This window comes from Chanodichthys erythropterus, chromosome 17, assembly GCF_024489055.1.
Source record: "Chanodichthys erythropterus isolate Z2021 chromosome 17, ASM2448905v1, whole genome shotgun sequence".
Classification (NCBI taxonomy): Eukaryota; Metazoa; Chordata; class Actinopteri; order Cypriniformes; family Xenocyprididae; genus Chanodichthys; species Chanodichthys erythropterus.
Genome location: NC_090237.1, coordinates 38,160,917 through 38,186,193, shown reverse-complemented (window position 1 = coordinate 38,186,193; position 25,277 = coordinate 38,160,917). Strand labels below are relative to the sequence as shown.

Below are 25,277 nucleotides of genomic sequence, written 5' to 3'. Positions count from 1 at the left end.
AGTTTCAATCATATTCAGGCATGACAAATCTCTGAATTTCTGCTCTTGTTTCTAAATGCTGTTTATTTTTGGCCCCTGCAGGCCGTCAGTCTCATCTGAAGACTCGTTGACGTCTCTTAAGACGACCACCGGTGAGGTAGGATATGATGGTATATGTGGGAAAAGCAGAATCAGCCTCTCCCATAAGAAAGCACTTTGATGATTGGATTACAAGTGAACATTTATAGAACAAACTGAATTTTATGGCACAAGTTGTGACCTGTTTCACTAAACAGGTTTACAAGTTTGCCTGCTGTTATCTCTTCCTGTTAGCTGACAGTCAGCCATCAAAGCTACAAGCACCTGAACTGATACAGGCTTTTCACCTGTACAAGCAAAGCATATTAGTCTAACGTAAATGTCTGAGTATCGAGCATAACCAGTCCTAATCTCACATTGAAGCATTTTTGTGCTAAAGCATGTGATAAAACCTGCTGCATATCTTTGCATTATCAACACACAAGTCCTCTCCTCTATATCTAGCTATTGAAACTTCTTTAAACATATGTATTAATATTATAAAGAGGTGAGCAGCTACGCTGTCTGAATTTGTCTTTTTTGAAATATGCTCTTTTTTTTGGCTTTCCATTTGTTTTTGTTCTTGCAGCTCGCATACCAAGTGGTGGAACTGCAGCAGCGACTCCAGATAAAGGAAGTGACACTGGATGAACAACATACCAAGTAAACCTCCTTATTCTTTTATGGCACAAAAACAGGAAAAGACACACAAAATGTACATCATTCTTACCACACTTTAATTTCGTCACTTTCCACAAATAGGGTACAATTTGCTGACTCATGACTTTAAAGGGTTAGAGGCACGAATCTTGAAATGATTAGATATGATTGATAAATTATTATCTAAGATGAAATTAACATAGAAGTAAAATGCCTGAAGGCCGGTTCACACCAAGAATGATAATGATAAAGATACAGTTCTAAAAATCGAAATATAAAAGAATAGCACTGTCCACACCACAGATATAATGATATAGAGAAACAATATCGTTACTTTCAGAACAGTTTTTTTTTCCAGCTGTTGAACGATAAAACACTGACAGCCAATCAGAATCCGTTCTAATTTAAGGGCTCGCGCATTTAAAATCGCTGACGACATTGCGGAGAAGTTAAACGCTGAGCTCCAGAAAAATCAAACGCCCTTTTCAAGAAAATGATATATGGAAAACAATCAGTCATACCCTCTGAATAAATGGTCATAAGTATTAACGATGAGATCATTATGCCAGGCTAGCAAACAGTGTAATAAAATGACCTCAGGTATCAAGCACTAGTCTCAACAACATTGTCTTTCTTCCTTTGAAGTTGCAGTGAAAAAGACTAGGTGTTTTTATTCCAGTATATTGACTTCATCAGCTAAATTCACTGTTAGATTAGATCGGTTACACTAGCTATTCACTCGAAACATAGCATGCTGAGGACATCTGCTGGTTAAAGCCTGTAAATGCAACAAGAACAGCAAAAACATGTCGTACACACTTTGAAACTGCAGCGCGTGAGCTTACAATTAACAGACCGTTATCGTTCGTTGGTGTGGATGCAAATATAGTTATCGTTATCCACCTTATTCCTGACGAGCCTACTGCGTTTCGAATTATGGGTTGCATTTCCGTTTTGGGGAACTTCCATTTATAAAGACTGAAATGAATTGTTTCAAATCATAAGGTTGCCCTACAAATAAAGCTTATCTGTCAGTTTGACTGAATGAGTTGTCAATTTTCCTTCATGTTTTATTTTCAGACATCATGAGAATAACATATCACTTGGTATTTTAACATAATTTGTCTTGCAATATCTAAGGCAAGAGCTCTTTTCAGTCACTGCTTTCTATCCTTGTGATTATTTTCTTTTGTCCCTTTGCATACCACTGTAATAGTATGAAAAAGGACAACATATAGTGCACATTTGTGGTCTGTTCTCCCGGTATAATTTACGATATATCCCATTAATAATTCACTGGAATACACAAAGAATCTCTCGTTTTTCTCCTCAAAGTCTCTTTCCAGGTTTGTTTTCACAGGTAAATAAAATTTATTATCTATAAAAATGATGGAAATCACTTTGAAATAGTATCACGCAATGCTGAAGTTCATGAACATTTTATTTCCTTTATTAAGGAACATATATTACGTAATACAGATATATATCACTATAGTTATATTTAACCCGTCTGTTATTGCTGTGGAAAGATTTACGCTTTTTCATGGCCTGTTGAAAGTACCTTGTTGATGCTTTTAAATGTCCTTTTAATGTTCGTTGGTTGAAGGGTGAGTAGAATAATGTCATCTCACTGTACCCAGTTTAAAAAAAAACAATAACGTAGTACTGCGTTCATAGAGCGAGCCTTTCACTGACTGTTTACAGCTTAACAGAAGTTGGGAATAAGGTGGATAGTTAAATTTATAGTTATCGTTCTTGGTGTGAACAGGTCTTTATCCTCATTTTTGACAGTGTCATAATTTTGACACATTTATATAAAATTGATTGTAGTAAAAAAACACAATTCTGTCATGACAACCCTCGGAGAGATTGGTATGATACTTGAGATTGGCGTGGTAATGGATATGGCAATGTTAAAGTTTCCCTAGAACGTTCTTTCACAAGATGTAATATAAGTCTAAGGTGTCCCCTGAATGTGTCTGTGAAGTTTCAGCTCAAAATATGCCATAGATTTTTTTTTAATTAATTTTTTTAACTGCCTATTTTGGTGCATCATTAACTATGCACTGATTCAGGCTGCGGCCCCTTTAAATCTCTCGCTCCCTGCCCTCGCGAGCTCTCAACTATAATACAGTGCATAAACAAAGTTCACATAGCTAATATAACATCTTTACAAAATGTTCGTTATACTGCATGTATGCGTCGGATTATGTGAGTATTTTATTTATTTGGATGTTTACATTTGATTCTGAATGAGTTTGAGGCTATGCTCTGTGGCTAATGGCTAATGCTACACTGTTGGAGAGATTTATAAAGAATGAAGTTGTGTTTATGAATTATACAGACTGCAAGTGTTTAAAAATGAAAATAGCGGCGGCTCTTGTCTCTGTGAATACAGTAAGAAACGATGGTAACTTTAACCACATTTAACAGTACATTAGCAACATGCTAACGAAACATTTAGAAAGACAATTTACAAATATCACTAAAAATATCATGATATCATGGATCATGTCAGTTATTATTGCTCCATCTGCCATTTTTCGCTATTGTTCTTGCTTGCTTACCTAGTCTGATGATTCAGCTGTGCACAGATCCAGACGTTAATACTGGCTGCCCTTGTCTAATGCCTTGAACATGGGCTGGCATATGCAAATATTGGGGGCGTACATATTAATGATCCCGACTGTTACGTAACAGTCGGTGTTATGTTGAGATTCGCCTGTTCTTCGGAAGTCTTTTAAACAAATGAGATGTATATAAGAAGGAGGAAACAATGGAGTTTGAGACTCTCTGTATGTCATTTCCATGTACTGAACTCTTGTTATTCAGTTATGCCAAGATAAATTCAATTTTTCATTCGAGGGCACCTTTATTGTATTTGGTCTCGGTGGAAGAGATCTGTTAGACTGCTGCTGCAGAGCAAGAACTGAGACTTGCTACTGCTAATACATTCACAAACATTGCTATGAGCATGCAAGACATGCTGCTGCTGCACATATGTGAATAACCCCGTAGCAGATCTATACAGGTGGAGTTGGGGAAGTGGAGGGTTCCTGAAAGACTGCTAACAGCAACACTACCGGTGTTTGAATGCTGAGCTGCAGCTCATTGGCTGCTGATACAACAATTAATCAGCTGTGTGATGTAGATAATAACATGATCGCTACCAATTGAGTTAGACCTATCAGCCTGCGCCATCTAGAGTTTCATGCCGGAACTATGTAATTTTCACACACCATTTTCACACCATTCATCCCTATTATCTTTTTTATTGTAATATAACAAACAAATATATTAAACAAATGTTTTTATTTGATTTATATGAACTTACTGTGCTATTATATATCATGAAATAACTGCAAATCAACATTTGGCCTCAACCCTGCTTGCCACTACTGAGTATATACACATATATATAAACGTTGCATGTATGTACATACATATATATATATTAGGGCTGTCAAACGATTAATCGCATACAAAATAAAAGTTTGAGTTTGCCTAATATATGTGGGTGTACTGTGTGTAATTATTATGTATATATAAATACAAACACATCCATGTATATATTTGAGAAATATTTACAAGCATATGTATTTATTTATATTTTTATATAATTTATATTATATATAAATACATTTTTTGTACATAAATAACATATTTCTCTTAAATATATACATTAATTTGTGTGTATTTATATATACATATTAATTACACACATTACTCACGCATATATTATACAAACTCAAACTTTTATTTTGTATGCGATTAATCATGATTAATCATTTGACAGCCCTAATATATATATATATAGTAATGGATATGACAATGTTAATGTATTTGGTCTCGGTGGAATAGATCTGCTGCTACAAACATACACAGTTTATAGCTGTTTATTTATTTATACACAAATCAGGCATTTCATTTATTATTTAGCTTGACCTCCCAATGTTTACAGTCAACATTTTCATAAGATTAAGCCTCCTTTTACTGACACTTTGTTGAAAAATAGGGGAAAAAGACGATGGTTTTAAACCATATTTTGTATCCTATGCGTGGCAAGTGCCATTTATTCACCCTCAAGCTGTTGACTCTTCAGTGATTATCAGTGAATAATGTCCTAAATTTGGGTCACAAAGCTAACATATGGCTTCAGGTGGAAGTTAGCACTTTCATTGTACAGAAAAAAAGACGATGGACATTCTGCCATATATCTCTAATTTAATTCCTGAAGTATTGGAAAGTGGGACCATTTTATCATAGATCTTGAATAATCTAAAATAATTTAGTTTTTTGTTTTTTTTAATAAGGCTGTATGAGGTCCAAAAGCATCTCAGTGTTCTGGCGTCAGAGCACAGGGTGCTTCAGGATCGCGTGGCTGAGGTGCAGACTGGGAACCAACTCCTGAAACAAAAGTATGATTCTCTGCTGGAGCAGCACCAGAACATGGAGAGGACGTACCGACAAGAGAAACTCCACAGCTCCGAGATCCTGGAGAACATGATCCAACTAAAACAGCAGGCAGCTGCCCGCATGAACCATCGTAATGAGAAGAGAGTGAGGTCAGTGGGGTCATGGGATGCATGTAAAAGGGTTACACACAAGAATTGTACATAGTAATAATCTCTTAAAAGTGAAATGTGTGATTACTGCGCCTCTCAAAAAAATCTTCTAATTCAAGCCATTGGTTGTACATTTAAAGGGATTGTTCATTCCTGAAATGAAAATCATCAAACCTGTATGACTTTCTTCTGCGCAACAGATATTTTTAAAAAATGTTTTACTGCTTTAAAATGGCAATATGGTCTAGTGCTGCGGTATTCTGAACCCCATTAACGTTTATTGGATGGGCAAAAAAATGTTTTTGTGTTTGGCAAAAGAAGTCATACAGGTTTGAAAGGACCTGAGTGTGAGTAAATGATGACATAATTTTAATACATTTACATGCATCCAAGGTCGAAAAACACATTTTCTCATAATATACATTGCTGCTGATTGGTCCGATAGCTCAGTCTGTTGTCAGTGGTCTACCATTTACAGTGCGTGTCATAATGAAATGCCCATTACCATATCTGAATTTCATCTCCCGATCTTCCTCAGTGCTTGTATACTGTATCAATTCCAGGCCGAGTCCTCATCCTTTGGAAGTGCATGTAAAGCGGAAAACAGTGTCTTCTAATAACTCAACAACTCCATTTATCTGCACTTTGATCTTTGCAACACTTTTACACTCAAAAACAGCTAGCTACATGAAATGTTATATCCAAAAAAGCATAAGATTGAGATTTTTTATATATGTTACAATGTGGGAGCTAAAAGTACTACATCCTTAATAAAAATGTTTAAATTCATTTTGAGGTCATTATACTGTACGCACCATCTGTCAGTGAGGATTGGGACATGTTATACAACAGTAGAAACATTTGTTAAAATTCAGTGGCTTAGAACATGGTTAATGTAGTTAATGAATTGGTGTTTCGTTAAACAAAGGCCATATTTCAAAGTTCACTGAGCACATTCTCTCCACTGCTTTGCTTTTCTGCTGGCAGCTAATTCGTAGGTTCCTTTTTCCTAAATCTTAAGAGCCAATTCCATAAACACCACATCCTTCTTGATCACATTTCCTCTTCTTTCTTAGAGCCAGAGCGGCCAGTCTTCACAAAGAGCTTCAGATGGCTGCCAGTAAGAATGTGGATATTAATGAGTAAGTAACAACTGTATAAAGTGACACGACAGCGTAAATCTGACCACATGTCGATCCAAACGCTTATAACATTTTTCTTCTGTGAAGCACAAAAGGAGACATGTTAAAGAATGCACTGTCATGTATGTATTTGTGTTTCACAAAAGTGAGAAAGTCATGTCGGTTTTGAATGACATGAGGGTAAGTGATTTTTAGGTGAACTGTTCCTTTAATCAGAATATGAGGGCAGCATAAGCAACACTTATGAAGTCAACATATCGATCATCATGAATGTGTTTTTTTTATTCTGAGTAGGGTTGCAAAGGGGCCGAAAGTTTCCGGTAAATTTCCACGGGAACTTAACCTGGGGAATTTTGGAAACATTCCAATTTGGATTTGAGATTTTATGGGAATTAATTGGAAATTTATATAATTGTATAATGTTTATATAAAATGTATCATATACAAACATAAATATAAACATTTTGTTTGTTCATAACATGAAATAACAGTTATTTCTTTTTCGCATTCAATTAATTTTAATTTAGTAAATATGTAAAATAAATATATTTTTATTGCAGCAATTGTTATGTGTTATTTATTTCTGTGTCACATGATGCTTCAGAAATCATTCTAATATGCTGATTTGATACTCAGTTATTATCAGTGTTGGAAACAGTTGTGCTGCTTCATATTTTTTGGAACCTGTACCACTATTTTCAGGATTCATTGATGAATAAAAAGTTACAGAAGTTATTCAAAATAGAAATATTTTCTAACAATATCACTTTAATATCACTTTTTGTCAATTTCACACATAGTTGCTGAATAAAAGTATTAATTTCTTTCAAAAAAGAAAGAAAAAAAATACTACCAATTACACAATTTTGAACGGTAGTGTATATTTCTGTTTTATATGGAAGAGGATTAGGGCAAAGCAATAATAATAAAATAAAACCATCTCGAGATTAAAGTTGTTAAATTTCAAGAAAAAACTTGTTAAATTTCGAGAAAAAAGTCGAGATAAATGTTGAGAATAAACTCATTAAATTATGAGAACAAATTTGTAATTTAACGAATTTCTTCTCGTAATTTAACAACTTTTTTCTCATAATTTAACGAGATTATTCTCAACATTTTATCTCCACTTTTTTTTCGAAATTTAACAAGTTTTTTCTCGTAATTTAACAACTTTTTATCTCAAGATGTTTTTTTTTTTATTATTATTGCTTGGCCCTAATCCTCTTCCGTAATTTTAAATAAATGCTGTTCTTTAAATTTTTATTCATCAACAAATCCTGAAAAAGATTATCCAAGCATGTTAGAATTTCTGATTTCTGAAGGATCAAGTGACACTGAAGACTGAGAGAAATGATGCTGAAAATCACAGGAATAAATTATATTTTAATGTAGTTTATTTTAAATTGTAGTTATATTTTACAATATTACAGTTTTTTTTCTGTATTTTTGATCAAATGTGCATGTTATGGACTGGGGGAATGCACAGTGCATGCAGGGGGTGTGTCCTCAATAGCCCTGCAGTCAGTAGTGTGCTGTGTGAATGTGACTGAGGAATATGCAGGGTAAAAATTCAACTGAAATTGCATTAAATCTGGTTGTTTTAACCAAAATTATGCTGTAAGATGTTTTTTTTCAACTACATTTAAGTACCCTGTTATAGGCTAACCTGCAATTTTGCAAATTCCCTGTTTATTCCCATTAATTCCCATATATTCCCATTAATTCCCATGGAAAGTTTCCAGCTTTGAATTTTGCAACCCTAATTCTGAGGGATTTCATTAATGGTTTTGCTTTCACCTGTCAGAGATTCTGGAAATGTGTCACCCTCCAAACCATCATCCCCCAAATGTGTAACTGCGGAGAGAGTCGAGAGATCCCATGGTCCACTTTTCAGGTAACAGTAGTGGTGTTTATGCATAATTATTATGGTGATTTTTGATCTTCCATCTCAGAGTTCTTCAAATTGTTCAGATAGTTTTCCTCAATGTCAGCTTGTGATTTTTCCTCAGGTCTGCTTCAGCTACGTCCCCCCGCATCATCAGCTCCATCAGAGGACTCTTTGAGTAAGTTTTCAGTAAAAGCTCTAAAAGCGCTGATGTATCATTGTGCTGCATGAGTTGGGGAATGCTACTTTTAAAATGAACATATTTCATTACTCAGGAAACAAACTAAGAAAGTTGCTGTTTTGCTAATTCTGTTTTTTGGCTTCAGACAAGTGTCTCCTGACACAGAAACATATACACTTACAACACACAAATACTAAATAAAGATAAATACTAAAAATAGAAGTAATAGAAGTAGCAGTAATTCTTTATTATAAACAGAAACAAATGAAATTCAGATCAGTACAATACACAATAAACATACATTCAATTTTGCCAAAAGGATATTCCATAGCATGAAAAACTTTTTATAATGAATAGCATAAAAAGCACACACACACACACACACACACACACACATACAAAATAAATGAAAGTTAGATTGAACTTAAAGGGTTAGTTCACCCAAAAATGAAAATTATGTCAATAATTACTCACCCTCATGTCATTCTACACCCCTAAGACTTCATCTTCAGAACACACATTAAGATATTTTTGATGAAAACTGATGGCTCAGTGAGGCCTGCATTGACATCAAGATAAGTAACACTTTGAGATGCCCAGAAAGCTACTAAGGACATATTTAAATCAGTTCATGTGACTACAGTGGTTCTATCTTAATATTATAAAGCGATGAGAATACTTTTTGTGCGCCAAAAAAACAAAATAATGACTTTGTTCAACAATATCTAGTGATGGGTGATTTCAAAACACTGCTTCATGAAGCTTCAATGCTTTACAACACTTTTGTTTCGAATTTAGTTTGAAGCGTGTATCAATCTGCCAAAGTCAAAATGCAAAAGGGTCATTTTAGGGTGAACAATCCCTTTAAGATTTCCACCTAAAAGAGGGCGGATCCTCTGAGCCACACCTACCTATTACATAATTGCCACGGACCAATGATAGTTCAGAGGTGTTTGCCAGCTTTTCAAACTCCCGAAATGAACTCCAAATTAATTTTTCGGCCTGATTTAGGGTGCTTTCACATTAGCACTTTTGGTGCGTACCCGGGTTCGATTGACGGCATTGTTCGGTACGTTTGGATAATGTGAACGCTGTCTTCTGAACTCGGGTGTGCATCCGCAAACCGTACTCGAGTCCGCTTTAAAAGGGGGGTCTGGTGGGAGCTATCAAGCTCGGGTTTGGTCCAGGCATTTGAAACAAGTGTGAAAGCACCCTTAGTTCAAAATGGTGTCACACCAGTTTGTTCTTTGATTTCACTTTATGCTTTAAAAAACAAATTCACTACCTGTTACTTCCAAAACAAAGGGTGATTACATAACACATGCTATTTGTAATGCGTTACCCCCAGCACTGTAACTCAGTTTGTACTGTATATATACTGTAAGATGTACTACCCATAAGTATTATTGATCGTTCTTCTGTTGTTTGTGTGTCTAGGAGGAAGATTAGAGGTAAATCAGTGTGCAGGTCAGAAGAAGATCTCTTTATACCATTAGGAGTCTGTCTGGTTGCCCGAGTCCCAACCAAGGCAATTTTTACACTGGTGCGTGTTACTGTTTACAACATGATCAACAGCAAATCATATTTTGCGATGTTATATTATAGAAACCTATATAACTTAGTTAAAATGATGAGGAAACAGCTGTGCAGATGGACTAGTAAATGGCGTGATAGGCTAAATGGACAACAATATTTATCTTAATGATATTTTACAAGCTCATCCGCTATGGTGGTGGCTGGTGGTCTGTGGATGATGTGGCTGTGGAACAAAGCGTCTGTGTGTCGCTGAGAAACAGTGTCTTTCTGTAGTACACTGCAGCTCTGTCATGTGCAGCCACCCATTTTCATTTGAATAGCTGACAGCAGGAAACAGCCCTATTTGTGGTATGGAGAGGAGTTGCCACTTCCTTAAATGGACATGTGTCACAATTACCGATTTGCATTTCCTGTTGATCTTTTACATGCTGTCATGTCAGGATTTAAATACTACTTCCGGTCATTTCATATATATATATATATATATATATATATATATATATATATATATATATATATATTTTTTTTTTTTTTTTTTAAATTGCTGTATTTTTGATGTTAAAATATTGCAGTGCTTATCGCATGCAGCTTTCATTTCCCCTTGAGTGTAAATTAATATGCTGCTTGTTTTTATCATTTTCACACCTTAGTAAAGTTTCTTCCCCTTCTTTAGTTTCACATTAGTGTACTGTATGAATATATATATATATATATAAATTTATATATATTTATTTATTTATTTTAATGTATAAAATATTTAATATTTAGTCTTCAGTGTCACATGATCCTTCAGATATTCTAATATGCTGATTTGATGCTCGATTATTATCAATTATTATTTCAGTTCAGATATCAATAATGGTTCTTATTATTATCAATGTTTTTGCTGCTTAATTTTTGTGGACATCTTGATAATACTTATTTGAAATAGAAATCTTTTATAACATTATAAATGTCTTTACTGTCACTTTTAAGCAATTTAATATATCCTTGCTGAATAAAAGTATTTTTTTTATTATTCATTTATTTATTCTTAACTTTTGAATGGTAGTGTATCAGAGTTTCTACAAAAATATTAAGCAGCTCAACTGTTTTCAACATTGGTAATTATAATAAATGTTTCTTGATCATCAAAGCAGCATATTAGAATGATTTCTGAAGGATCATGTGACACTGAAGACTGGAGTAATGATGCTGAAAATTCAGCTTTGATCACAGGAATAAATTACAGTTTAATATATATTCACATAGAAAACAGTTATTTTAAATTGTAATAATAATAAGCGCCATAAAAGTGTTCTGGTAGCTCAAAAAGTAGAATATAGTGCTTGCAAATCCAAGGTCATGGCTTTGATTGCATGACAGAACAGGGTATTCTGGGTGGTCACTTGGTTGCTAGGCTGTTTTTGGTATTTGCCAGGGGTGTTTAAAGGATCATAACATTCAGTGCATGAACTGATTACATTTATACCTAAATGTACAGGTGCTGGTCATATAATTAGAAAAAGTTGATTTATTTCACTAATTCCATTCAAAAAGTGAAAGTGTATATTATATTCATTCATTACACACAGACTGATATATTTCAAATGTTTACTTCTTTTAATTTTGATGATTATAACTGACAACTAAGGAAAAGAGGCTGGCTGTTCACAGAGCTCTGTGTCCAAGCACATTACTAGAGAGGCGAAGGGAAGGAAAAGATGCGGTAGGGAAAAAAGTGTACAAGCAATAGGGATAACCGCACCCTGGAGAGGATTGTGAAACAAAACCCATTCAAAAATGTGGGGAAGATTCACAAAGAGTGGACTGCAGCTGGAGTCAGTGCTTCAAGAACCACTACGCACAGACGTATGCAAGACATGGGTTTCAGCTGTCGCATTCCTTGTGTCAAGCCACTCTTGAACAACAGACAGCATCAGAAGCGTCTAAAGACAAAAAGGACTGGACTGCTGCTGAGTGGTCCAAAGTTATGTTCTCTGATGAAAGTAAATTTTGCATTTCCTTTGGAAATCAGGGTCCCAGAGTCTGGAGGAACATAGGAGAGGCACACAATCCACGTTGCTTGAGGTCCAGTGTAAAGTTTCCACAGTCAGTGATGGTTTGAAGTGCCATGTCATCTGCTGGTGTTGGTCCACTGTGTTTTCTGAGGTCCAAGGTCAACACAGCCATATACCAGGAAGTTTTAGAGCACTTCATGCTTCCTGCTGCTGACCAACTTTATGGAGATGCAGATTTCATTTTCCAACGAGACTTGGCACCTGCACACAGTGCCAAAGCTACCAGTACCTGGTTTAAGGACCAGGATATCCCTGTTCTTAATTGGCCAGCAAACTCACCTGACCTTAACCCCATAGAAAATCTATGGGGTATTGTGAAAAGGAAGATGCGATATGCCAGACCCAACAATGCAGAAGAGCTGAAGGCCACTATCAGAGCAACCTGGGCCCTCATAGCACCTGAGCAGTGCCACAGACTGATCGACTCCATGCCACGCTGCATTGCTGCAGTAATTCAGGCAAAAGGAGCCCCAACTAAGTACTGAGTGCTGTACATGTTCATACTTTTCATGTTCATACTTTTCAGTTGGCCAAGATTTCTAAAAATCCTTTCTTTGTATTGGTCTTAAGTAATATTCTAATTTTCTGAGATACTGAATTTGGGATTTTCCTTAGTTGTCAGTTATAATCATCAAAATGAAAAGAAATAAACATCTGAAATATATCAGTCTCTGTGTAATGATTGAATATAATATACAAGTTTCACTTTTTGAATGGAATTAGTGAAATAAATCAACTTTTTGATGATATTCTAATTATATGACCAGCACCTGTATATATCTGAATGTTAATTTGGATTAAAAAATGTCTAATGCATGTAAATGTATAATACATACATGTAAGGAATTACAAATGAGTGTATGTTTTGTGGTTTCAGGATGCTCACGAGCTGGGAATCAACACTGTTCGATTCAGTACCAGTTCAAACCTGTTGGCTACAGGAGGGACCGACAGAGTCATCAAACTGTGGGACATTGAAGCAGGTACATCACAAAACTAATCTGAAAAAGTCATCTTCTGTTTCATTGTCAGCTTTATACACATAGACAGGGTTCAGATAGATAATAAAGAGCCACGTCGAGTGATACAAAATGATTTTGTCAGTACATGTGACTGCCTGTGACCACCAGCAGATGGCAGTACTCTAATATCTAAACATACATTAACTTGAGATGCAAAATGCAGAAGATAAGAAGTCTTGTTTTCTGAGAAATGTATCAAAGTTAAGTGACAATTATTCTTATAACAAGAAAAATATCTGCCAGTGGGTTAAGAAATTTTTCCTTTGAATGAAGTTATTGTTTTTCTATATTTGCATTGGGGAAAAAAACAAATGCTGAGTAAGAAAATCACTTTTTGTGGAGAGCAGAATGTCACAATGCAAACACTCCAAACACTGTAGCAAAGCAATGCCCTGGCAAACACCCAGAATACCCCACGTCATGTCAGCACATTTTGCATGGGCAAAGCATCACTGTGTGTAGATAAATTGTGATCTCATGTGATGTGCTCTATTATGAAGTCAATAGACACACAACAGGATTTAGTGAATATTCCCAGGCTTGATCTAACATACTGCTGCGTTTTGTCCTCACAGGAACTCTCCAGAACAGAGGGACATTAGATGGAAGTAACGAGGGCATCACCAGCATTGAGTTTGACCCTACGGTACAAACACACACACATCATTTAGTTTGAATAAATTGTATACAGAAAGCAAGCAATGTAAAGCCCAAAGTTCACTTTGCAAATCTCATCCCAAGAATACTCGATGTTTGTACATACAGGTGGCACATGCGCATTGAATTTGTTTTGCACTAATCAGTTGTTCCACAAGGTGGCAACACTGGCCAGGCCGTTGTATTTACAATAGAAATCTAAACTAACGAGACGGAACAACAACAAAAACAACAAAATACTAGAGACTGCAAAAACAACAGACGCCCACTTTGACAAGTGCTTGTGTGAGGGGGTTATGAGATAGACGCAATTTTAGTTTAAAAGAATACAAAGACATTTTTATCTCTCATAACTTCTGGAGAAAAAAGTTTGTCCAGACACTGGACAAAGATGAAACTTTCTAGAGCGCATGTGTTGAGTGCATGTGTCGACTGCCTGCGTTCATGCAAGCTATCAAATGGAAAATACTTTAAAAGGCTAAGTGTTCAACTGTAGGAGAGAGCGGGGTAAGATGTGACACTTTTCACACTGTCTAACATTTACTGAGCACCATACATCACAATGGTATAAATGTCATACCAAATGAAAGAAGGAAGTCTTGGGCACATATGTTGTATTCATTACATTTTAATATCTTATCTCATTATGGAGTTGTAGACTGTTGAATAGAGAATGTGCACTTGTGACAATTTGCCCCATCGTTGTCACACTAGATTATCTAAAAATAAGAACACAACTACTTAATTTTTATTACTGATTTTAATTTTTAAATTCAAACCAGAACTGGAAATATAAACAATCATGCCTAGAGAATTTGGAAAAACAATTATTTCAATCCAAACAATAAACATTTCAATCAAAACACATTAAGTGGCAAGACCACTTTACTTTGAACTTTAAACTCCAACTTTCTCTGGCTTGCACATAGATCCATGATAACTGAATACTGCAGATAACTCGCTTAACTTAACATGTTTAATCTCTGAACATAACTGACTTAACATGTTGAACCTCTTTTTTGAGCATGTTGTATGTGTTTATTTGTACTGGGGCAAGTTGTCACATGTGACAAATTGCCCCAAACTGACATGTGTGCTAATGTTGGCTAAATCTCAAGGTGCGCTCAACATAGAACGTCAGCTAAAGTATGAAAAGACACGTTATTGAACTCCTCTATGTTGTGCAAAATAATAATTTTTAAGATTCATACCTAACAAAGTTGTATTGCATAAAATTTAAAGTGCATTTTTTTTACTTTTTAAGACAAAAAATTGTGCTAACCTCAGATTAGAGCGATCTTGACCACATGTGACCAGGAAGTTGACTATGGAATAAGAAGTCATACTGAGCAAATAACGTCCAGAAGATCTTTTTGAGGTCTTGTCTCAGGTTGAAAAGACGTCCACTGAGGGGCCAGAATGAAAGTTTTTACGACGTCTTTTTTTGACGTCTTCTGAACATCCGATATAGACGAACATGCAGAATCACCAAAGGAGAAAAATCACAATTTTTAAGCCACCATCGTGGAGATGAGTGTTTGCTTTAGTTGGGCTCTTGTCCCCTGACTTCTTAATATTAGTTTTTGTTTGGGCTGTTTTAACTGAGTCATAACAGCCAGACAAGTAAAGAAAGTGATCAGGTGTTGATTATGTTTTCACTTAATCATTATTTGATCTGAATCACTGAACTCTTTTAGAGCCCAATCTGTGAGTTAGATTTACATTATTGATTACAGCAGAACTGTGATTCTACAGCAGAAGATCAGCTTTAACAATATGATTCAAATGATTTCAGAAAAGGTGTGCTGAAAAAAAAAAAAAAAAAAAAATCTATCTCTTAGGCACACACAGACATCAAGAATCAGCCTGTGAATCTTAACGACGGTGAGAATAATAAACCATGTTGCCGTGCATTCTGGGAGCCACCAATCAAAATTCACCCATGGATCCCATCGTGCACTGCTTCATGAATAAATTATGAGCTGAATTGTCTTAGTAATTTTCTTTATTCTCACTATTTAAATGTTTCTGTTTTTCTGTGACTTTTTAGTATTTTGTTTTCTAATGTTCAGAGTTGATGAGTTGATCAGAATATGTTGCTTGTCACCGTCCTTGAGATTCACAGGCTGATTCTTGATGTCTGTGTGTGCCTAAGAGAAAGATTTTTTTTTTTTTTATCATGTGAAATCTTTCAGATGATATTGATAAAGCTGATCTTCTGCTGTAGAATCACAGTTCTGCTGTAATCAATAATGTAAATCTAACTCAGAGATTGGGCTCTAAATGAGTTCAGTGATTCAGATCAAATAATGATTAAGTGAAAACATAATCAACACCTGATCACTTTCTTTACTTGTCTGGCTGTTATGACTCAGTTAAAACAGCCCAAACAAAAACTAATATTAAGAAGTCAGGGGACAAGAGCCCAACTAAAGCAAACACTCATCTCCACGATGGTGGCTTAAAAATTGTGATTTTTCTCCTTTGGTGATTCTGCGTGTTCGTCTATATCGGATGTTCAGAAGACGTGAAAAAAAGACGTCATAAAAACTTTCATTCTGGCCCCTCAGTGGACGTCTTTTCAACCTGAGACAAGACCTCAAAAAGACGTCTTCTGGACGTAATTTGCTCAGTGGCTATTTGATTTTTGCCTCTAGTTTTGGAGTTAAGAAGAGTGTGACAACTTACCCCGCTCTCCCCTACGTATATGCTAGCGTACTCATAAAAAACTGTGTACTGTCTGAGTAGGTACTACACAGGCTTAGGAGGGTTACTTCAATAATGTATTCCGTTACAGTTACAAATTACTTCATAAAAAAAGTATTCAGTACCGTAATCCTGATAGTATTCCCCCTTTTTTCAAAATGTAACTGTAATTTGATTACTATGGTTTTTTTTTCACATAACTGTTTGGATGATTATGTAACGCCATTACATGTATTCCGTTACTCCCCAACCCTGGTACTACATTTGAACTTTAACTTACTTTGCGACCGTTAAAAAAAAGTATGTATTATATAGTATGAATGTGTAGGTAAGTATACTTTGGGCTTAACAAGACACAGTACTAGAGCGCCCCCTTTACAATCACTGAAGCTCACTCCCTGCATGTTTACACAGTTTCCAGTATAAACCCTGCTGTTCAGAACAAGCTTACAAATTCTCTACGCTTTGTTGATTATAATGTTAGCATTCTAGTCTGCCACGTCGCTCGCTTGTAGTATATATGGGGCGTTTCATTATACATTACAATAAATTTTGCTTTAGTTTTTGTAGCAGTCATTTCCTTGTAAAATAAAAACACGGATCTGTGCATCAGGCGGCTTCATATTTCGCTCTTTCGCCTGCTTTCATGTGCAAAACGGACATGTCTGAGATTGAATGCGATGCTGAACTGCTACAAAACACACGAATCAATTGAAAACTTAATAAGACTCAATAAGAGTACACCTAAATTTAATATATGTAATGTCTAATTAGCGCCTGGTTTAACTTGATTACAAGTAGTTTGTGATACGATGCAGCTTTTTGCTCTGCTATATCATGCACAAAAGTAGTGCAACTGTTCACCGAATTCACCCCTCGCTTGTTGTTGTTCCTTGCGGATGATGTTTATTAGACTTTAGATCAGGAGTTTTCAATATCAAGGACCCCAAAGTATGATGATACCCTTTCTGAAATATAAGAGCAGCTATTTATTGTTCATGTGTAAAGACTTATTATAATGTGTCTGAACAATAGTATGCTTGATACTATAAAGAGAACATATTTCCTAGTAAATAACATGTTATTTTTTAAATTAAATAATTTGACTTTATATTGTCAAAGTAATACAGCCACATCAAATTATTTAAATAATAGGCTATGATCTGGAAAATATTTAATTTGTATAAAGAGTATAAAGTGACAGTGTATCTTTTTCGACCTGCTATTAGAGTACAACTAGATGTACAGATCTGAAGAGAAAAATTTTCAATTAAATGAATTTTATATATTCAAATTTATATATATATAACATATAAATCCATAAATATTATAGACACTCTTCTGTATCTTGCCTTACAACCGCCCTAAACTAGCTAAATGTGATGGTAGTAAGGTAAAACTTCATAGGAAGGCACAGAAATATGTACATATTTTTTCCATAACTATATGTGATTTCTTAGTGACTTCTTAGTGTTATGAGTGACTGTTAATAGAAATAAAAAAAATAAAAAATCACAAATAATTTGAATGTGTTCAAATTAGTCTTTAGAATGCAGAATGAAAATGAAACACTAATAATATCAAATGAATATATTTTAAAATTATTGTGTTAATCATATTTCAATCAAAACAGCTCTCAAAATAGATATTATTTTACTTCTTTGATTGGTGGGCTGTATCTGCTACACTTCTGCTGCCGTAAAGTGAGGAGAATCCTGCAACAGATCTAGACAGGTGGTGCTGGGGAGGAGGAGGGTCTGGGACTAGGTCGGGATGGGAAAAAATAAGGTTGCTTATAGTAAAGATAGATCGATTGGCTGCGCTGCCAGCTTGGGAGAACCACTCAGCTACTCTGAAGAGAAAACCTCTGCTTTTGATGATCTGAAGAGCGATCTTTATTAGCAATATAAGGATACTGTTCCTGTAAGGCTGTTGAGTTGATTATGCTGTGGTTACTGCTGTAATGCATTGTGGGATGTGTCACTGTGCTTTTCCATCAGGGCACTCGGATTTTAGCTGCGTCATATGACAAGTCAGCTCTATTTTGGAGGCTGGAGGACAGCGTTCCCAAGGTAACAGAACTTACCTCTCACCCACCCAAACCTTGCGTGTGTTAGTCTGTCTCTCTGAATTACTCTAGAGCATCATCAGATGAGACAGACCAGTATGAACCATGTTAAAGATGTGTATTGCTGTGCCTGCTTAGATTCCAATGTGTTTTACATGACTGTGAGGCGTGGGAGAGTTTTATGGGGAGGAAACAGCTTCTCACATGATTTTTGAGGCAAACAGTCCAGGCAAGGGTCATTCTTACTATTTTTATGGCCCATATGTGTATATGACATATTGTATAAAATATTAATCTCACAATTTTTAAAGGTGGAAATTGAATTAGTTCTTTTAAGGAAATATAACAATTATGTGAACATAGAGGTGAATTTAAAAAAATGCCAGGGAATCTGTTTTACTCTTTTATAGAAATGTTTACTTGAATTATATTTTTATAAGGTACAAAGTTCAAAATGTACTCCATAACAGGAATGACTCATATGTCATATATTAAAAAACGGCGTGACAGAAATGTAGACAATAAAGAGCGCAGATAAAAAAGTGGATCAGATATGGCCATAATAATGTTTTTTAATTTAATGTTTTAATTTTCACTAATTTTAATACACACAAAATCTGGAGTATTGATAGATCAAAGAGAAACAGCATATCCTTCATGAAATTGCTCCTATTTTCTTAGCATACAGATAAAAAACTACATTTTCCCCCTCAAAACCAATTTGTCATGCTGAATATCAGAGGAGACTATTTTAACAAGACAAAATTGCCTACAAATGCTGTAAAATTTATTGAATATTTCATCCCTATGTTTGTGTGTGTGTGTTTGTAAGAGAGATATAGAGCTAGAGAGAGAGAGAAAGAGAAAGAAATGTTTGGGTGAATCTCTTTGAGTACATGTGTGCCATATGTCTGGGTCACATTTCACCCACAAATCTAAATATTTAAATTGTAACTTATTGTAATTTATACATTGTAATTTATTCCCATTACTTAAGTCTTCAGTGTCACATTAATCAGTAATTAAATTGTCATTAATTTATAAAAAATAAACGCAAAAAACGATTACTAATCAAAATTCTTCATTTTGTTAATGCAAAAAATAATATAATTTCTTATTTAGTTCTTTTAGTTTTGGCCATGGACATGTTCTTGACAGGTTTAGAGAGATTCTGTTCAGCCTCACATTAATAAATATGTTTGATGTTGCTGTAGGTTACATTGACGGGTCATTCTCGTAAAGTGACAGCAGCCAAATTTAAATACAGTCAGAAGCAGGTGGTCACGGGCAGTGCGGACAGGACCGTGAAGATATGGGACCTCCAACGAGCAGCGTGTATGTAAAAATATGCAACAAATCTCTCTTTTCGCATCTGTCTGCAATAAATTGCTCAACATATTAACTCAGATCAGTAATTTCATATTTCTCTCTGTACCACTCACAGGCATACAAACCATTGAGGTTTTGTCTTTCTGTAGTGATGTTGTGTGTTCCGAGTACCTTATCATCAGTAGCCACTATGACAGAAAAATACGGTTTTGGGACAGCAGGTAAGAACAGGGCAATTACAACACCACCCATTGTCTACACTTCTGACATCTTTCTGACAACATAAAAAAAAAATCTTAATACATGCTTATGAAATGTTAATATCTATTTAGGCTGATGTAGCCAGACTTTTGACTATGGGTGTAAAGTGTGGTTCACATTGTGGCTTTTGCAGTCTAAGGCTTTGTTCACACTTGTTCAAAATATTTAGACTTACTACCAGGGTTAGGGGATTCTACGCCATTCTTATTCACCTGTCATCTCACTCTGATTTAAGGGATAAGTTATGGTTAGGTTTAGGTTTAGGGGTAAGGATTGGGTTAGGACTATGTTTTTAGACAGGAATGTTGTTCCAGGATCAACAAAAGGTTCTTACTTGGCAAAATCATGGCAACCGCCACATTAGGTGTTATAATAATGACACAAACTTAAGTAGGCTCACCATGTGGTAGCAATGGATGTTTTGCCATTTATGTTGTTTTTCACAAAGGCAATATTCAAATCTGAACACATTTGTCACAGACAGCAGTAAAAAGGTGAAGTTTACTGTTTTTTGGTGAATTTTCACAGGCAAAAATTCAGTAGCATACTCTGTCAGTGCTCAAGAGCGCTGACTGTGAGCACTGCAAGATACTATTGCTTTGCATGCTCATAACCCACCTGTCTCTCGTTGAGATGGATCTCATGGAGGGGTTAGAGATGGGTGGCTCCTTTTCTCTGCCTTCACCCTGAGGATCCAGCACTTTCTCTCTGGGATCGGAAGCCCGCGCCGTGGCTTCTTCTGCCCCACTAGAGAGCCGGTGCTTCAGCAGTCTAACTCTGATGTGCTGAGTGTCGATACGGGGGAATTGAGAACTTGCCACCCTCATCTCCTGCGTAAGAAGCATGCGTATAGGAGCATGCACAGTCAGCTCTCTCTCTCTCTCTCTCTCTCTCTCTATATATATATATATATATATATATATAGTATCTCAGTACACCCCTCACATTTCAGCAACCATTTTAGTATATGTTCTCAAGGGAGAATACTATAGAAATGAAAATTGGATATATTTTAGAGTAGTCAATGTGTAGCTTGTATAGCAGTATAAATTTACTGTCCTCTGAAAATAACTCAACATACAGCCATTATTGTCAAAATAGCTGGCAACAAAAGTGAGTACACCCTTGATGTGATGTAAAAGCTGTACATCATTTAACCATGCAAAGCCACATGTCCTATTCATCATGTTCATGTTTTTGTCTGCTTGACATGACCATACATTTTTCTGTATCTTGTATTACAGCAGTTAAAATTTGGTGCTTCGAGTATAGTTATCTTATACTGATCACTGGATGTTCAACATGGCACCTCATGGCAAAGAACTCTCTGAGGATTTGAGAATTAGAATTGTTGCTCTCCACAAAGATGGCCTAGGCTATAATAAGATCAGTAGCACCCTGAAACTGAGTTACAGTACAGTGGCCAGGCTCATACATGGCCTCGCAACAGGCCTCGCAATGGTCAATCAAAGAAGTTGAGTCCTTGTGCTGTGCGTCAGGTGCAGAAGCAGGCTTCAAAAAACATATGCATGAGTGCTGCTAGCATTGCTTTAAAGGTTGCAGAAGCGAAAGGTCAGCTTGTCAGTGCTCAGACCATACGCCGGACACTGCAACAAGTCAGTTTGCGTGGCCGTCGTCCTAGAAGGAAGCCTCTTCTGAATGGCTCACAAGAAATCCCAAAAACAGTTTGCTGAAGACAACCTGTTCAAGAGCATGCATTTCTGGAACGATGTCCTGTTGTCTGATGAGACTAAGATAAACTTGTTTGGCTCAGATGGTGTCCAGCATGTGTGGCGACGCCCTGGCGAGGAGTACCAAGAAAACAGTGTCTTGCCTACAGTCAAGCATGGTGGTGGTAGCATCATGTACTGTGACATTCTGAAGCAGAACATGATGCCCTCCCTTCAGAAACTGGGCCAAACAGCAGTTTTCCAACATGATAACAACCCCAAACACATTGCCTAGATGACAACTGCCTTGTTGAGGAAGCTGAAGGTGAAGGTGATGGTGTGGCCAAGTATGTCTCCAGACCTGAACCCTATTGAGCACCTGTGGGGCATCCTCAAGCAGAAGGTGGAGAAGCGCCACATGTCTAACATCCAGCAGCTCCGTGATGTCATTATGGAGGAGTGGAAGAGTATCCCAGAAACAACCTGTGCAACTCTGGTGAATTCCATACCCAGGAGGATTAAGGCAGTGCTAGATAACAATGGTGCTCACACAAAATATTGATACTTTGGACAATATTTTGACATATTCACTTAGGGTGTACTCACGTTTGTCGCCAGTTATTTAGACAGTAATGGCTGTACATTGAGTTATTTTTAGAGGACAGTAAACCTTTACTGCTTTACAAGCTGCACAAACTCTAAAGTATATCCAATTTTCATTTCTATAGTATTGTCCCTTGAGAACCTATAATGAAATGGTTGCTGAAATGTGAGGGGTGTACTCACTTTTGTGAGATACTGTATGTTTAAAAAGGGGTGGGCTGTGTTCATTCATAAAATTTCCTGACGTGTGCAAGATATGCACTATCGGAAATTTTACTTCATCGCTCCAAAGAAGGATGGGGGGGGGGGGTTGCGTCCCATCTTAGATCTGCACCACATAAATTGCTCAGGTAGATTGTAACTCAGATCAGATTTGAGGATTGATTTGTCACTGTAGATCTCAGGACACATACTTACACGTATCCATCCTTCCACAGGTTAGCTTTCAGCTAAAAAATTGTCAAAGCATACCAATATCTGCTTTCTCCCTTCGATCAAGCTCTATCACACACTGCACTTTCACGAAATGTGTGGATGCAGTACTGGCTCCGCTGCAGCTCTGGAGCATCCACGTGTTAAACTATGTCGACGATCGGCTATCTTAGCACAGTCTGAACAGATGGTGGTTCGGCATCGAGATGTCATCCTCACCAATATGTAAGAGTTGGGGTTAAGGCTGAATGCCAAGAACAGCATAGAGAACCACTTTTTTAGGCATGGTGTGGGACTCAATGACGATGCAGGCGCATCTGTCTCCTGCTCGTATCGATTTGATTCTTGCAGTCGTAAACAAGATAAAGCTAGGCCAGACACTCAAGACCAAGGGGGTTTTCCCCAAGAGGGAACCCACTCCACATAATCAAGGTCTTTGCACCTTGATAGTATGGTGGAAGCCTTGGTAATTGTCCCAAGGTCCTATGTTAGGAGCCCATTGTCATTGCATTACAACAGATGCTTTCCTCATACGCTGGGGAGAGGTTATGGAATGCCGCTCAGCTCAGGGTCCATGGAGTCATCATCTCATGGCTCATAAATTGCCTGGAAATGATGTCTGCCATTTTGTTCTTTGGCACACCAGATCCTCCTGTGGTACCAAGGAAAACAGCTCTCCCTGAGAGCAGTATTCATTCCAGGGTACCAAAATTTAGGAGGAGACTTCCTGTTGAGGCAGGGGCTGAGACCCAGAAAATGGAAACTTCACCCAGAGGTGGTGAAGCGTATATGAGAGTTTTTTCGGCTGAGCAGAAGTGGATCTGTCTGTGTCTCAGGATATACAAACTGTCCACTTTGGTTCTCCCTCACACACCCAGGTCCCTTGGGCCTGGGTGTTATGGTACAGACATGGACAAGGCTACGTCTGTACGCTTTTTTTCCCCAATTGCTCTGCTTCCAGGAGTTCTGGAGAAGGTCTGGCAGTACTGGCCGAGCCGACTCGATGGCTCTCCCTTGGAGATTCCAGTCAGCAGGTCCATCTGTCTCAAGTTGGAGGTGTGACCTTTTACCCTCACCCAGAGATATGGAACCTGTGGGTTTGGCCTCTGAGGGGGCCCAACTCATAGACTTTGATCTCTCAAACGAGGTTGTGAAGATCATACTTCACTCCAGAGCTCGGTAACGGTATGCATTGAAGTGTTTCACTTCATGGTGTGGATATCAACTGTGGGACCCAGGTAATTGCCCCATTGGTACAGTGCTGGAGTTACTGTAGGTTTGTTTTTCCTCAGGGTTATCACCTTCCACACTGAAGGTGTACATGGCGGCCTTAGCTGCCTACCATGTCCCTTTGGGTGGTGTATCCTTGGGGAGAAACCAGTTGGTGACGTTTCCTCTGTGGTGCTTTTAGGCCAGGACAGGAGTATGGCAGTTTAGAAAGCCTTATTATATAAGGCGGAATCCCTACAGGATGTGGTTTGCAGCAGGCTGGTCCTCTCCGCTCACTTTTGTAAGGTTTTACAACCTAGACCTTGATGCTGCTCCAGGTTCACAGGTGCTCATGTCTTAGTTGTTTTTTTTTTCAGTATACACACTGACAGGCACTTGTAAGCATGGCGTTTAGGTATTATCGTTTCCAAAGCGTCGTCTACATTCCCTCAAAAGGGAACATCTCAGGTTACAACTGTAACCATAGTTCCCTGAGAAGGGAACAAGACACTGCGTCGCCCTGCCATACTTCCTTCATCCCTGTGATCGACTTGCTTCGGCTAATTAAAGCTAACGCCAGTCATTCTGGATGTGTTTTTATGCTTTCCTGGTCGTGACATCACCCGCCCGTGATGTTCCTTCTTGCCATTGGACTAGTTGACACAAGTGCTTCAGACACAATCACACAGAGGCATTCCCAAAGCATCATCGACGCAGCGCGAGTTCCCTCGAAAGGGAACGTCTCAGGTTATGACTATAACCATAGTTTAAAGCTAGAGCTAAAGTAAGTTTTTGATTGAATCACTTCCGTTGTAAAAATCATTAATTAAGAAATCATTAAAAAAAAAAAACATTTAATTTATTAACTTAGGGGCTGCTTAAATGACACCTTTTTATTTGAAAACAAAAGACTTTTAATGCATTCTTGCCATTTGTTTATGTGTGTTTAGTCAATACGTATGCACATTTGAATGTGTCTTTCTTTACAAAGTGACATCGCCAAATTACTTGTCATAATACAGAATTATTAATCTTTTTTGTGGATCCATGCAAACTGGAATCAGTTTGGCCTTCACAGGCAATAGTTTAGTTCAGGGCTGCGTTGTCGTCGTGTCTAGGTGCAGTTCCTTCATCTCATCTGGATATGGCCTGGATCTGGCAGACTCTGGTAAACTTCAGGATAAACAGAGAGAGATGAATATTAGTGTAGATCCCATTCATCTTATGATGTAGC

At 37.0% G+C, this 25,277-nt stretch overlaps 1 protein-coding gene across 2 annotated transcripts in view; it reads left to right on the top strand.

Moving 5' to 3' along the window:
• The window catches only part of LOC137004535 (protein Atg16l2-like), a 62,339-nt gene that overhangs the window by 1,200 nt on the left and 35,862 nt on the right, over positions 1-25,277 (top strand). For both annotated transcript variants that reach the window (XR_010892141.1, XM_067364946.1), the window contains exons 3-14: positions 82-136; positions 647-720; positions 5,031-5,282; positions 6,359-6,424; positions 8,229-8,318; positions 8,434-8,487; positions 9,928-10,033; positions 12,964-13,069; positions 13,684-13,754; positions 18,472-18,543; positions 19,754-19,874; positions 19,984-20,089. Coding sequence is in view for 1 of the 2 variants with exons in the window: in XM_067364946.1 (XP_067221047.1) it covers positions 82-136; positions 647-720; positions 5,031-5,282; positions 6,359-6,424; positions 8,229-8,318; positions 8,434-8,487; positions 9,928-10,033; positions 12,964-13,069; positions 13,684-13,754; positions 18,472-18,543; positions 19,754-19,874; positions 19,984-20,089 (1,173 nt within the window). In the remaining variant the exon portion in view is untranslated. The remainder of the gene's footprint in view (positions 1-81; positions 137-646; positions 721-5,030; positions 5,283-6,358; positions 6,425-8,228; positions 8,319-8,433; positions 8,488-9,927; positions 10,034-12,963; positions 13,070-13,683; positions 13,755-18,471; positions 18,544-19,753; positions 19,875-19,983; positions 20,090-25,277) is intronic.